General features: G+C 40.3%; 2 protein-coding genes across 2 annotated transcripts in view; one reads left to right on the top strand and one right to left on the bottom strand.

Moving 5' to 3' along the window:
* si:dkeyp-14d3.1 (transmembrane protein 132C) overlaps positions 1–12675 on the bottom strand; it is a 417700-nt gene that overhangs the window by 224233 nt on the left and 180792 nt on the right.
* LOC125280169 (proline-rich extensin-like protein EPR1) lies at positions 4446–11249 on the top strand. Its single transcript, XM_048210504.1, has 2 exons — positions 4446–4722; positions 9505–11249. The coding sequence occupies exon 2, from the start codon at positions 9573–9575 to the stop codon at positions 11199–11201; it is 1629 nt and encodes a 542-aa protein (XP_048066461.1). The 5' UTR covers positions 4446–4722; positions 9505–9572; the 3' UTR covers positions 11202–11249.

Genomic DNA, 12675 nt, shown 5'->3' with positions numbered 1-12675 from the left:
ATTTTTTAAAAAACGCCTCGGGTTCGTTTTTTTGGTTTGACGCGCCACGTTAAAAACTAGCCGACCAATGAGATTGGCGCATTTGTTCACGTGTCTGGAGCTGCTGAAGTTACAGTAAAACACGACTTGGTGGCGCTCAAGCATAAAACAGTCTTGCCGAGCACACATTGATACCAAGACGACAAAGAGGAAGTAAGTAGACAAGGAAGACCCCTACAAACTATCCCTGCGTCTCAAACAGCTCCCTAGCTTCCTAGGTCATGTATCAGTGTACCGTGTAAATGAATGTGGCCGACTCCCTGATCAGTGCCCTGACTAGTGAACTAGTGAGCTAATTGAGACGCACACTATATGAGTGCTCTGCCACTTCTTGGCCATACCAATAGATGTGTATCGTATTTTTGCTGTTTTTTTTTTTTTTTCTTTTACATTCAAGAAATATAGTTGAGAATGTCTATTTCATAAATGTTAATTTGCACTACCGTTTCTGACTACCATCTCTCATATACAGGTCCTTCTCAAAAAATTAGCATATTGTGATAAAGTTCATTATTTTCCATAATGTAATGATAAAAATTAAACTTTCATATATTTTAGATTCATTGCACACCAACTGAAATATTTCAGGTCTTTTATTGTTTTAATACTGATGATTTTGGCATACAGCTCATGAAAACCCTCTCAAAAAATCTCAAAAAATTAGCATATTTCATCCGACCAATAAAAGAAAAGTGTTTTTAATACAAAAAAAGTCAACCTTCAAATAATTATGTTCAGTTATGCACTCAATACTTGGTCGGGAATCCTTTTGCAGAAATGACTGCTTCAATGCGGCGTGGCATGGAGGCAATCAGCTTGTGGCACTGCTGAGGTGTTATGGAGGCCCAGGATGCTTCGATAGCGGCCTTAAGCTCATCCAGAGTGTTGGGTCTTGCGTCTCTCAACTTTCTCTTCACAATATCCCACAGATTCTCTATGGGGTTCAGGTCAGGAGAGTTGGAAGGCCAATTGAGCACAGTAATACCATGGTCAGTAAACCATTTACCAGTGGTTTTGGCACTGTGAGCAGGCGCCAGGTCGTGCTGAAAAACGAAATCTTCATCTCCATAAAGCTTTTCAGCAGATGGAAGCATGAAGTGCTCCAAAATCTCCTGATAGCTAGCTGCATTGACCCTGCCCTTGATAAAACACAGTGGACCAACACCAGCAGCTGACATGGCACCCCAGACCATCACTGACTGTGGGTACTTGACACTGGACTTCAGGCATTTTGCCATTTCCTTCTCCCCAGTCTTCCTCCAGACTCTGGCACCTTGATTTCCGAATGACATGCAAAACTGAGCAACAGTCCAGTGCTGCTTCTCTGTAGCCCAGGTCAGGCGCTTCTGCCGCTGTTTCTGGTTCAAAAGTGGCTTGACCTGGGGAATGCGGCACCTGTAGCCCATTTCCTGCACACGCCTGTGCACGGTGGCTCTGGATGTTTCTACTCCAGACTCAGTCCACTGCTTCCGCAGGTCCCCCAAGGTCTGGAATCGGTCCTTCTCCACAATCTTCCTCAGGGTCCGGTCACCTCTTCTCGTTGTGCAGCGTTTTTTGCCACACTTTTTCCTTCCCACAGACTTCCCACTGAGGTGCCTTGATACAGCACTCTGGGAACAGCCTATTCGTTCAGAAATTTCTTTCTGTGTCTTACCCTCTCGCTTGAGGGTGTCAATGATGGCCTTCTGGACAGCAGTCAGGTCGGCAGTCTTACCCATGGTTGCGGTTTTGAGTAATGAACCAGGCTGGGAGTTTTTAAAAGCCTCAGGAATCTTTTGCAGGTGTTTAGAGTTAATTAGTTGATTCAGATGATTAGGTTAATAGCTCGTTTAGAGAACCTTTTCATGATATGCTAATTTTTTGAGATAGGAATTTTGGGTTTTCATGAGCTGTATGCCAAAATCATCAGTATTAAAACAATAAAAGACCTGAAATATTTCAGTTGGTGTGCAATGAATCTAAAATGTATGAAAGTTTAATTTTTTTCATTACATTATGGAAAATAATGAACTTTATCACAATATGCTAATTTTTTGAGAAGGACCTGTATATGCCATTTAATATCTGCATTTTTTTTTATCTTCTTTAACTGTATTAATGTCATATATCATATGTGTATTTGCACTATCGTTCAGCACTAGCGCCACATACTGTCAGGGAGTGAATTTGCACATTCACTCTGCGCATCGCCAGTGAAAATTGCTTGGGTGTGAACACAAAAAACATCTCGAAAAATGCTGGCGATAAACGCGTGCGATATTCGTCCTGGTGTGTACAGGCCTTTAGCCTACTTTTGTGTTCTGACACATCTTTGAATAGACTCCCATGAGCACAGAATCATGACGAATGTTTATCTCGAGTGACGTAAAAATCACATGCCGATATTACTGTTCACACTGCGATCACATTACAAAACATCTGACCTGTATTGGATTAGGTACCACATATGGAAATGGCACAAGATCAGATTCTATGTGGTTATACTGTTCATAGATCTGAGTCACGTGTGGGCACTGTGGGGGAAAAGAAAAAAGAAAAAAAAAACGGTTTTGGGCCACATTTAGCAGTGCAAACGTAGCCTATGTGCCTCTGATTTATGGCAAAGAGCTTAGAACCTGAGAGGTGACACTTTAATACTTTTTGGGTAACAGTCACTAGATGGTGCTCTGGTAGCGCGGCCGCCATTATGGGGTAAAAACATAGGCTGCGTCCGAAAACCTAGGTAGCTGTCTTGCTGCTTCACTGTCTTATAAGAGAATGACTTGTACGGCAGCGTTTGTGCATTAAGGCACCTCACGAAACTGATTTCGGACAGACTTCTGAGGCAGCGTAACAGTTTAATGATCTACAGCAATATAGCGCGAGCTTTGGTGAGAACTAAACAAATATTTAATTCTAGTAATTTCTCGATAGAAATTATATCAAAATTGAAATATGTTGGTCAAAATCGTACATTTATACACAAAATGAGCAGCAAACACAACTTTCGGACGCCATCTTTATTTTTCTAGCTCAACTGTCACAGAATGGAAAGCACAGGATTGTGGGATATCAAAGGCAGCTAAGGATACATCCATGCTTCCTTCAAAAATCGATCTGAGGAAGGTATCTCATGAGACAGGAATTGAAGCTAACATTGGATTCAGATGTGCCTTGATGCCTTACTAACTTGAAATGTGTCCTCAGAAGGCAGCATTTTCCAGTTTTCGGATGTAAAAAAAGAAAGGGTGAAAATACTAAATGGACCATAGACTCCTTCACATCTTATGCACCCAAAATTGGCAAATTTCACTGCCAAATCAGAAGCGCAATAGAACAGCTTTTTTTTTTTTTTAAATTAAGTCACCAGTAAATTGTATGGCAGTAATTGTATCCTACAGTAAATGTTGTTTTGTCTTATATATGTTTTATTTTACCAGTTGTGGAACCCAACCATTCAACCATCTGAGGTAATGTAGTTAGCCTATTTATTGAGTATTTCTATTTTATGCAACTTTACACACTTATTAATAGTAAATTAATAATTAATAAATTTAAGATCATCATGTTTGCAGCGAACAATATATTTCAGACCTAGTGGAGTAATAGTAATAATGTCTGAATTGAAATAGGCTATATTGTACATTTTAATGGATCACGCTACAAACATAATGATCTTAATAGGCTACATGATGCATTGCTGTGTCCTTTATCATATAATTCCCACTTTTGGACACATTTGCTTTAACGGATATCAGACAACACTGCTAAAACAAGCTGTTATATTCATATATTTATTGTCCAACATTCTCAGTTTTTCTGATGCATGTCCTTATGTTGGTAATAATTCAGTGTTTATAAGGCTTTTAAAAAAATTTAACCCAAACTGACTGGGTTTCTAGAGAGCAAAGGTTTTGTGAAAAAAGTGGACTTAAAGACTTAAACACTTAAAGTGTGTACAATAAACTGTAAAAAGGATTTGATGATCACTAGTGATAGTATTTTATTCTGTGTTGGTGATAGTATTTTATCATTCACGTTGGATTTCAGCTTTAATGTACGGTTTTTTTATGTTGTTGTTGTTTTTTTTTAACAAAGCAGCTGATATCGCTTCTTGTTAGAGTATATTCTTTGTTTATGATAAATAGACATTTTTCTGTAACTACTTCTTCTTATCTTGGTTATTGCCAGATTGTAAACAACTTTTAGGTGCATACCACCACCTACTGTACAGGAGCGTGTCTTTAAGAATTTTTCTGTAACTGTAATTCCTACAGGTTTTTCTTTCTTCTTATATATATATATATATATATATATATATATATATATATATATATATATATATATAAGCTGGGGTCAAATTGAACCCCAATGTACAGCGTGAACGCAGCCACCCGCTCCTCAAACCCTAATTATTAAACACACCTGAACAAAGTCAAGGTCTTCAAGATTACAGGTGAGTTTCATCACGCGTGCTCTTTGACTCGTCTTTACAGCGTTTGTTGTGGGATTTAGCAGATGTTTTGATGCAGTAACCTAAGAGTTTTTGTTATAGTTTTGTGTGCCTCGTTGCCTGTCCCTTCTTACTCACTAATAAGTCAGGAGACTTCAGTGTGAAGATCGCTGGTCGAGAGGATGACAGCTCGAGTGCTGTTTTATTGTGTCTGTGTGCATGTTTGAGCACAGCAGACGCTGAAGTTGCAGGTGAAAAGATCTTTTAGCTTCATCACAAAGTCCGAAGAAATGCATAAATTATGTGCTAAAAAAAAAAAAAAACGTATTACACTTAAAGTAAATTTATGATAAAGTAGGCCTAATGCTCGTGACAAAACTGTTTCGTGTTTCATGTGGGGAGAAAAACAAACAAACAACAACCCTCAAATAAAAACAAATATTTATAATAAGTTTATAACTTCAGGAGACCATTCATTTAGACTGAACTTTATAGTTAGGCTACTACGTAATGTGTAGGCCTATTGGGTATCCATAAAACACGGTCAAATTCTTTTGAAAGGATTATTTACGCCTCTCGGTGTATATTTTACAAACTACGTGTTGTTCTAGTAGGCCTATGTCAGTATAAATGTCAGAAACTAATGATGATGATGATATAATTATTATTATTATTATGGGAGACCGGGGATTGTCGTTATCTGGGTCGGTTGTAACTTGTAACACTTACAATTTCTCAAATCAAGTTGCAAATCACCTGAGACACGCGTGCCTGGTTTAGTCCTTATTCCACATGTGAGAAAGTAGAGCTATGTGGCAGCCACAGCAGATTTCAGAGCAGGACAAACTAATTTTGATATAATAGCCTTTTTTTCTTCTTTTTTTGATATGGCAATTCCTGCTTTAGTTAAACTCAAAGTTATTATAATTCATTTTATTAAATTTTTTTTTTTTATTTGTGTGTTTAATGTTTTAGCTGTAAGGTGAGCTAGTTCATGGCTACAGACAAATGTCAAATTTTACAATCATCCCTGGTCTCCCCTACATATGGAGAACAAGTCATTTTTGAAGAAACATGCATAGTTTCATGAATTTCTGATGCTCAGAGGGCTCACAGTAAATTCTAAACTATCAGCAATTTCTACTGTTCTCCACTAAAGGGACAAGCAGGATACACTCTTTTAAAGGGTTAGTTCACCCAAAAATGTCATTTACTCACCCTCATGTCATTCTCCATCCCTAAGACCTTCGTTCATCTTAGGAACACAAATTAAGATATTTAATTAAATCCAATGGCTCAGTGAGGCCTGCATAGATGGCAATTCTACTTGCTCTCAAGATCCATAAAGGTACTAAAAACACCAAATCAGTTCATGTGAGTTCATTGATTCTACCTTAATATTATAAAGTGACAGGAATATTATTTTCCCACAGGTTTTTCTTTTGCATTCATTATTTAGACATTTATAAAGTCACATTTTGTGATTATCATTTCATTTGTACTGAGCTCTCAGTTGATGATTGTGCCACATTGTGTAATGTGAAACCTGAAAATGGTGTTATACAGAGGAGACTTGCAGTAAACTCTTTATTGCCCATCATTTTTTCAAATATCCATATCTAAAACAATGTATTTGTGTAAACATGCGTATTTCTTATCAAGTTTTCAAACCCTAACAGCATAGATGGCATAAAGCTCTTTAAATGCTTGAACCCCATTATTTGCTTCTTGCAGTTATATTTATATTAGTGTTTGTGTCAGCTTTCTCACTTTTTTCCCCCCCTTTTTTTTTCTTCTGTTTGTCTTATCACTCTTAATGTCAAGTATTAAGCCGATTTAGCATGTTTCTCAAGCACAGGATGCCTTTACAAAATTTACAAATACTTAAAGACCCCCTGTGGTGAAAATCAAGTTGATGCTGTTTATGTAGTGTTTTTAATATGCTTTAAGACAAACCATGTGCAAATTCAGAAGTCGGCAACATTGCTGAGTATTTTATGTTTGAAACCGCGGTAAACCAAAGACACTCTAAAACCAGCACATGGGAGCTTGCGCCAAACTAAAGTGACTGCTGACTTGAAGTAAAGCCAATAAAGTTTGTTTTTGTCCTTTTAAATATTTTAAAACTATAAAACGTAGCTAAAACAATATTGCTCTGAGCGTGTGCATGTGACCGTGATTCGTGTGCATATTCAGTCAGTGTGGAATCGCACGCCAAGTTCTGAGAGCTATTCAGTCCATTATAAATTCTGATTTTTTGGCCGCCTCTTGAATGGATCAAAACATAGATATTAGCCTACCTGATAACTTCAAGTAAATACGCGCTCATTCAAGGATGTGCATTTATTTCATGTACGGAGAAGGCACGGGCGCCTGCATGATTTCAATCCACAATCCAACCGTCTCCACTGACTTTGTATAGCGTGACGCTGCTTCCTTGTCTTTTCTGACTTGTCACAAAGCAGCTTTTAGGCATTGTTCTGTTTTTTTTTTTTTTTTTGTAATAAGGTGTACAGCTAACATGCTAAAAAACCCAGAAATAAGTTTTTATAAGCTGTCAACCCCAAAAAACGAATGTTTAAAGGTCCTCTAAGTGATGTCACGCATTTTTAGGCCAAAACATTTTTTGTCACATACAGCAAACATCTCCTCACCAGTGTTGGGGAAAGTTACTTTTAAAAGTAATGCATTACAATATTGCGTTACTCCCTAAAAAAGTAACTAAATGCATTACTTCGTTACTTTTTATGAAAAGTAATGCGTTACATTACTTTTGCGTTACTTTTTTTCACTGGGGCTGAGCTTGCTTGTTTGTTTTTTAATAACAACAAAAAAGTTATATTTTTGGCAAAAAGGCCCTTTCACACCAAAAGTGAAATGAATAAGCCTCAGGCTGAAGGTAATGCATATTTACACCTGTACAGTAGAGGGCGCAGCTCAAACAAACCTTTCAGCTGTGCTGCCATTCTGGATTAAAGAAGAATAGGATACAGAAGAAGGAAGTTCTAGTTCTTATTTCTAAATCTAATCTAAAGTATTTTTGCTTATTAGTATGGTTGAATTAGGTACATTGAAGGTCAGCCGCAAAGACATTGGTTAATAATTGAGATTAAATACATAAAGTATATTTGTGTAATTTAATATAGTTTATTATTACAGGTTTGCAAAAATTCTGAGATTGCATTTCACTGTTTTTATTCATTTTGAGGAATACTGAATGTTTTCGTGCAAGTGAGATGAGTGCATGCATGTTCACATTTAGTCTAAAACTACAATAACCATCATGCTTACACAGCGCACACAACACCTCTGCACTTTATTTCTCTCAATATGGGGACAGGAGATCTGTCAGTCAATAAATGTGAAAAGTAACTTGCGTTACTTATTTGAAAAAGTAACTTAGATATTTTGTTGTAAATTGAAAAAGTAATGTGTTACTTTACTAGTTACTTGAAAAAAGTAATCTGATTACGTAACTCAAGTTACTTGTAATGCGTTACCCCCAACACTGCTCCTCACTATCTGCTAGCTGCCTGTCCCCTGAACACACTGTAAAAAAACGTGGTCTCTGTAGTCGCCACAAGCTCCAAAAACGGCAGCAAAAACAAAATGGTGCAGCCTGGACCACGAATCATAATAAACACGCTCCAGCCAATAACCGACAGGAATGATTTTAAATGTGCGTTCATGACTGTTTCAGGAAGCACGGATGGGAGGGGAGGAGGAGGCGGAGGGAGGGAGGGTCTAGCTAACCTCTGTTTTGTTTGACAACACTTCGAACGTCAACAGGAAGTTACTCCGCTCAGGATTGCTTAGAGAACCTTTAAGGACACAAGTGGATACAGGCAGCGAGACAGAGCGCAACGGGTCATATTAAGAAATACACTGGAGGTGAACACAATCGGCGACAACATGCTAAATAAACAAAAACAAATCATTCATTATTTTTAACCATGTCAAAGAATTATTTCACCTGTCGCCGATTACGTTCCCCTCCAGTGTATTTCTTATAGTAATATGACCCGTTATGCTCCGTCTCACTGCCTGTATCCACTTTTGTCCTGGTGGGCGTGGTATTCAGATTATGACACGTGTCGCTCTGTCTCTGAGGCAAGGTTGTAGAGTTACATTCAAGCTATTTTAAAGGTCCTGTTTTTCGTGTTTTTTTGAAGCTTTGATTGTGTTTATAGTGTGCAATATATGTTCATGTTTCGCGTGTAAAAAAACACAGTATTTTTCACATAATTTACTTATCTGTATACCGCTGTTTCCACTGTCATAAAAACGGGCTGATGACTTCCTTGTTCTATGAAGTCCCTCCTTCAGAAATACGTAACGAGTTCTGATTGTGCCAGCGGTTCCTGTGTTGTGATTCGACAGCAGTTTAGCGCTCCTTGCCCGGAAAGGTCACGCCTCTTACCATAACGTGGAGATGCACGCGCTCAGTGTTATTGTAAACATGTCTTTAATTTTACCCTATCAATTTGAGCCGGAATCAGACCTGGTGATTGGACAGCGGGAGGAAAATAACAGCGTTTCGACGACATGGCGACAAACACACTCTACAAACGCAACTCTTGTGTATTCCTGTGGGCGGAGGTTAGTCAAAAAACTGTTTTAGTGATGTCATTAAAGAAGGAAGTAGAGGGATGTAGTCCAAACTGGCCGTTCGATGTAGGCGACTTCTGTTAAATAAAATATCTCGCTTGGCATTGAACTTTGAGCTTTAAAATTTTACAGATTTTATTTATACTCTAACAACAACATTACACACTAACTAAAGTTTGAAACATGGAATCACGAAGAACGGGACCTTTAAGGCATGCATGTGTGTTTTTTTTTTTTTTTTTTTGTCATTTTGGTGATCAAAGATGAGTTTTAAGGGATAAAATAATTGACTACAGGGGGACTTTTAAATACAATTCACTCTATAAGGTAAATGTAAAGTAAAACTTGCCATTCATGATCTGTGCTGTTTATGAGACTGAATGCTGCTAAGGACAGACTAATGCTAACTATCTATATCCATGCAGTGAAGCCTGCCGCTGAACCGCCCAAGTCTCCAGTGACACCTGCTGCCAAACTGCCAGAGCCTCCGTTGATGTCTGCCACCAAGCATCCAGTGAAGCTTTTTGCCAGATTGCACAAGCCTCCAGTGAAGCCTGCTTCCAGACTGCACAAGCCTACAGTAAAGCCTGCCGCTGAACCGCCCAAACCTCCAGTGAAGCCTGCTGCCAAACTGCACAAGCCTACAGTAAAGCCTGCCGCTGAACCGCCCAAACCTCCAGTGAAGCCTGCTGCCAAATTGCACAAGCCTCTAGTGAAGCTTGTTGCCAGACCGCCCAAGCCTCCGGTGAAGCCTGTCACCGAACCGCCCAAGCCTCCGGTACAGCCTGTCACCGAACCGTACAAGCCTCTGGTGACGCCTGCTGCCAAGCCTCCTGTGAAGCCTGTCACCGAACCACCCAAGCCTCCGGTGAAGCCTGTCACTGAACCGCCCAAGCCTCCGGTGAAGCCTGTCACTGAACCGCCCAAGCCTCCGGTGAAGCCTGTCACTGAACCGCCCAAGCCTCCGGTGAAGCCTGTCACTGAACCGTCCAAGCCTCTGGTGACGCCTGCTGCCAAGCCTCCTGTGAAGCCTGTCACCGAACCGCCCAAGCCTCCGGTGAAGCCTGTCACCGAACCGGCCAAGCCTCCGGTGACTGCTGCCGCCGAGCCTCCAGTGAAGCCTGTCACCAAACTGGCCAAGCCTCCGGTGATGCCTGCTGCCAAGCCTCTGGTGACGGCTGCTGCCGAGCCTCCAGTGAAGCCTGTCACCAAACTGGCCAAACCTCCAGTGAAGCCTGCTGCCAAATTGCACAAGCCTCTAGTGAAGCTTGTTGCCAGACCGCCCAAGCCTCCGGTGAAGCCTGTCACCGAACCGCCCAAGCCTCCGGTACAGCCTGTCACCGAACCGTACAAGCCTCTGGTGACGCCTGCTGCCAAGCCTCCTGTGAAGCCTGTCACCGAACCACCCAAGCCTCCGGTGAAGCCTGTCACTGAACCGCCCAAGCCTCCGGTGAAGCCTGTCACTGAACCGCCCAAGCCTCCGGTGAAGCCTGTCACTGAACCGCCCAAGCCTCCGGTGAAGCCTGTCACTGAACCGTCCAAGCCTCTGGTGACGCCTGCTGCCAAGCCTCCTGTGAAGCCTGTCACCGAACCGCCCAAGCCTCCGGTGAAGCCTGTCACCGAACCGGCCAAGCCTCCGGTGACTGCTGCCGCCGAGCCTCCAGTGAAGCCTGTCACCAAACTGGCCAAGCCTCCGGTGATGCCTGCTGCCAAGCCTCTGGTGACGGCTGCTGCCGAGCCTCCAGTGAAGCCTGTCACCAAACTGGCCAAGCCTCCGGTGATGCCTGCTGCCAAGCCTCTGGTGACTGCTGCCGCCGAGCCTCCAGTGAAGCCTGTCACCAAACTGGCCAAGCCTCCGGTGATGCCTGCTGCCAAGCCTCTGGTGACGGCTGCTGCCGAGCCTCCAGTGAAGCCTGTCACCAAACTGGCCAAGCCTCCGGTGATGCCTGCTGCCAAGCCTCTGGTGACGGCTGCTGCCGAGCCTCCAGTGAAGCCTGTCACCAAACTGGCCAAGCCTCCGGTGATGCCTGCTGCCAAGCCTCTGGTGACGGCTACTGCCGAGCCTCCAGTGAAGCCTGTAACCAAACCATGGCATCGTTTCCCTCTTCTCACCAAATTGTAATAAGACATCTTTCTGTGTGTGGTTACTTTTTTCCAATAAATGCTTTATTGAACAGCTAGTGTTTTTGTTATGCCACCCAGGTGAAGAAAAAAAAAGTACATTTCTATAATGTACTTAAAGTCCTCTATTTTTGTGCACTAATTTTATACTTAATATACTAAAAATTCTTCTTTAGTACTTAAGATAATCTTAACATCTAAGTGTACTCAACTGTGCTATTTTGAGACACCATGAAATATGAACTTAAATGTGCTTTTAATGTACTATCTCTGTATTTAAAAAAAAAAAAATATTTGGATACTATTCATAGTATAGTGTACTACAAGTGGTAACTAAATATATTAAATACAGAGATCGTATATTAAAAGCACTTTTTAGTTCATATTTCATGGTGTCTCCAAAATAGCACAGTTGAGTACACTTAGGTGTTCTTGAGTACACTTAGGATTCTTAATATACTTAAAAAAAAAAAAAATGTACATTTCAATAAAGTACTTAAAGTGCTCTTTTTGTGCACTAATTTTGTACTTAAGTACTAAAGAAGAATTTTTAGTATATTAAGAATCCTAAGTACAAAATTAGTGCACAAAAATAGAGCACTTTAAGTACTTTATTGAAATTTTTTTTTTTTTTTCTCCACCTGGGAGGGTTCCCGAAGACCCAAACATACACAACCTAATGAAAGACCTGTTTTCAATCCTCTTCAGGAGCTTGGCAGCAAAAGGTTCAAAACAGTTGTCAGCAAAAAACATGACCTTGATGGGAAAGCAATGTACTGAACTACCAGGAGTTAAATGTAAGGTGACGCTAATGTGAGGAGAGAAATTAGTTATGTTGTCAATTAGCAAGTCATGAAGTTTACAAAGTACTACTAAACTATAATTTGTCTTAGCTGGGAAGGATTTTCATGCAGGTATGATGTTCATTCTGTGGGGAGAGGTGCCATAGAATTGAAAATTGAATTTACTTTGGCATAGTTGAATATCAAGAGTTCAGTACATGGAAATGACATACAGTGAGTCTCAAACACCATTGTTTCCTCCATGTAAATTTAATTTGTTTAAAAGACTTCAGAAGAACAGGTGAATAGCAAAAAATGGCAGATGGAGCAATAACAACTGACATGATCCATATTTTTAGTGATATTTGTAAATTGTCTTTCTAAATATTTCGTTAGCATGTTTCTAATGTACTGTTAAATGTGGTTAAAGTTACCGTCGTTTCTTACTGTATTCACAGAGACAAGAGTTACGGAGACACGTCGCTATTTTCATTTTTAAACACTTGCAGTCTGTATAATTCATAAACAACTTCATTCTTTATAAATCTCTCCAACAGTGTGTAATGTTAGCTTTAGCCACGGACCATAGCCACAAACTCATTCAGAATCAAATGTAAACATCCAAATAAATACTATACTTACATGATCTGATCCATGCATGCAGCATGCAGCATGCATGACAAACATTTTGTA

The sequence above is a fragment of the Megalobrama amblycephala genome, linkage group LG12 (genome assembly GCF_018812025.1).
Source record: "Megalobrama amblycephala isolate DHTTF-2021 linkage group LG12, ASM1881202v1, whole genome shotgun sequence".
Classification (NCBI taxonomy): Eukaryota; Metazoa; Chordata; class Actinopteri; order Cypriniformes; family Xenocyprididae; genus Megalobrama; species Megalobrama amblycephala.
Note: the sequence above shows the minus strand (reverse complement) of the source record. Positions and strands in the feature narration are given on the sequence as shown.

What these genes read in the sequence shown, in the direction of transcription:
- LOC125280169 (XM_048210504.1), top strand. Translation starts at nt 9,573, where the DNA reads ATGTCTGCCACCAAGCATCCAGTGAAGCTTTTTGCCAGATTGCACAAG.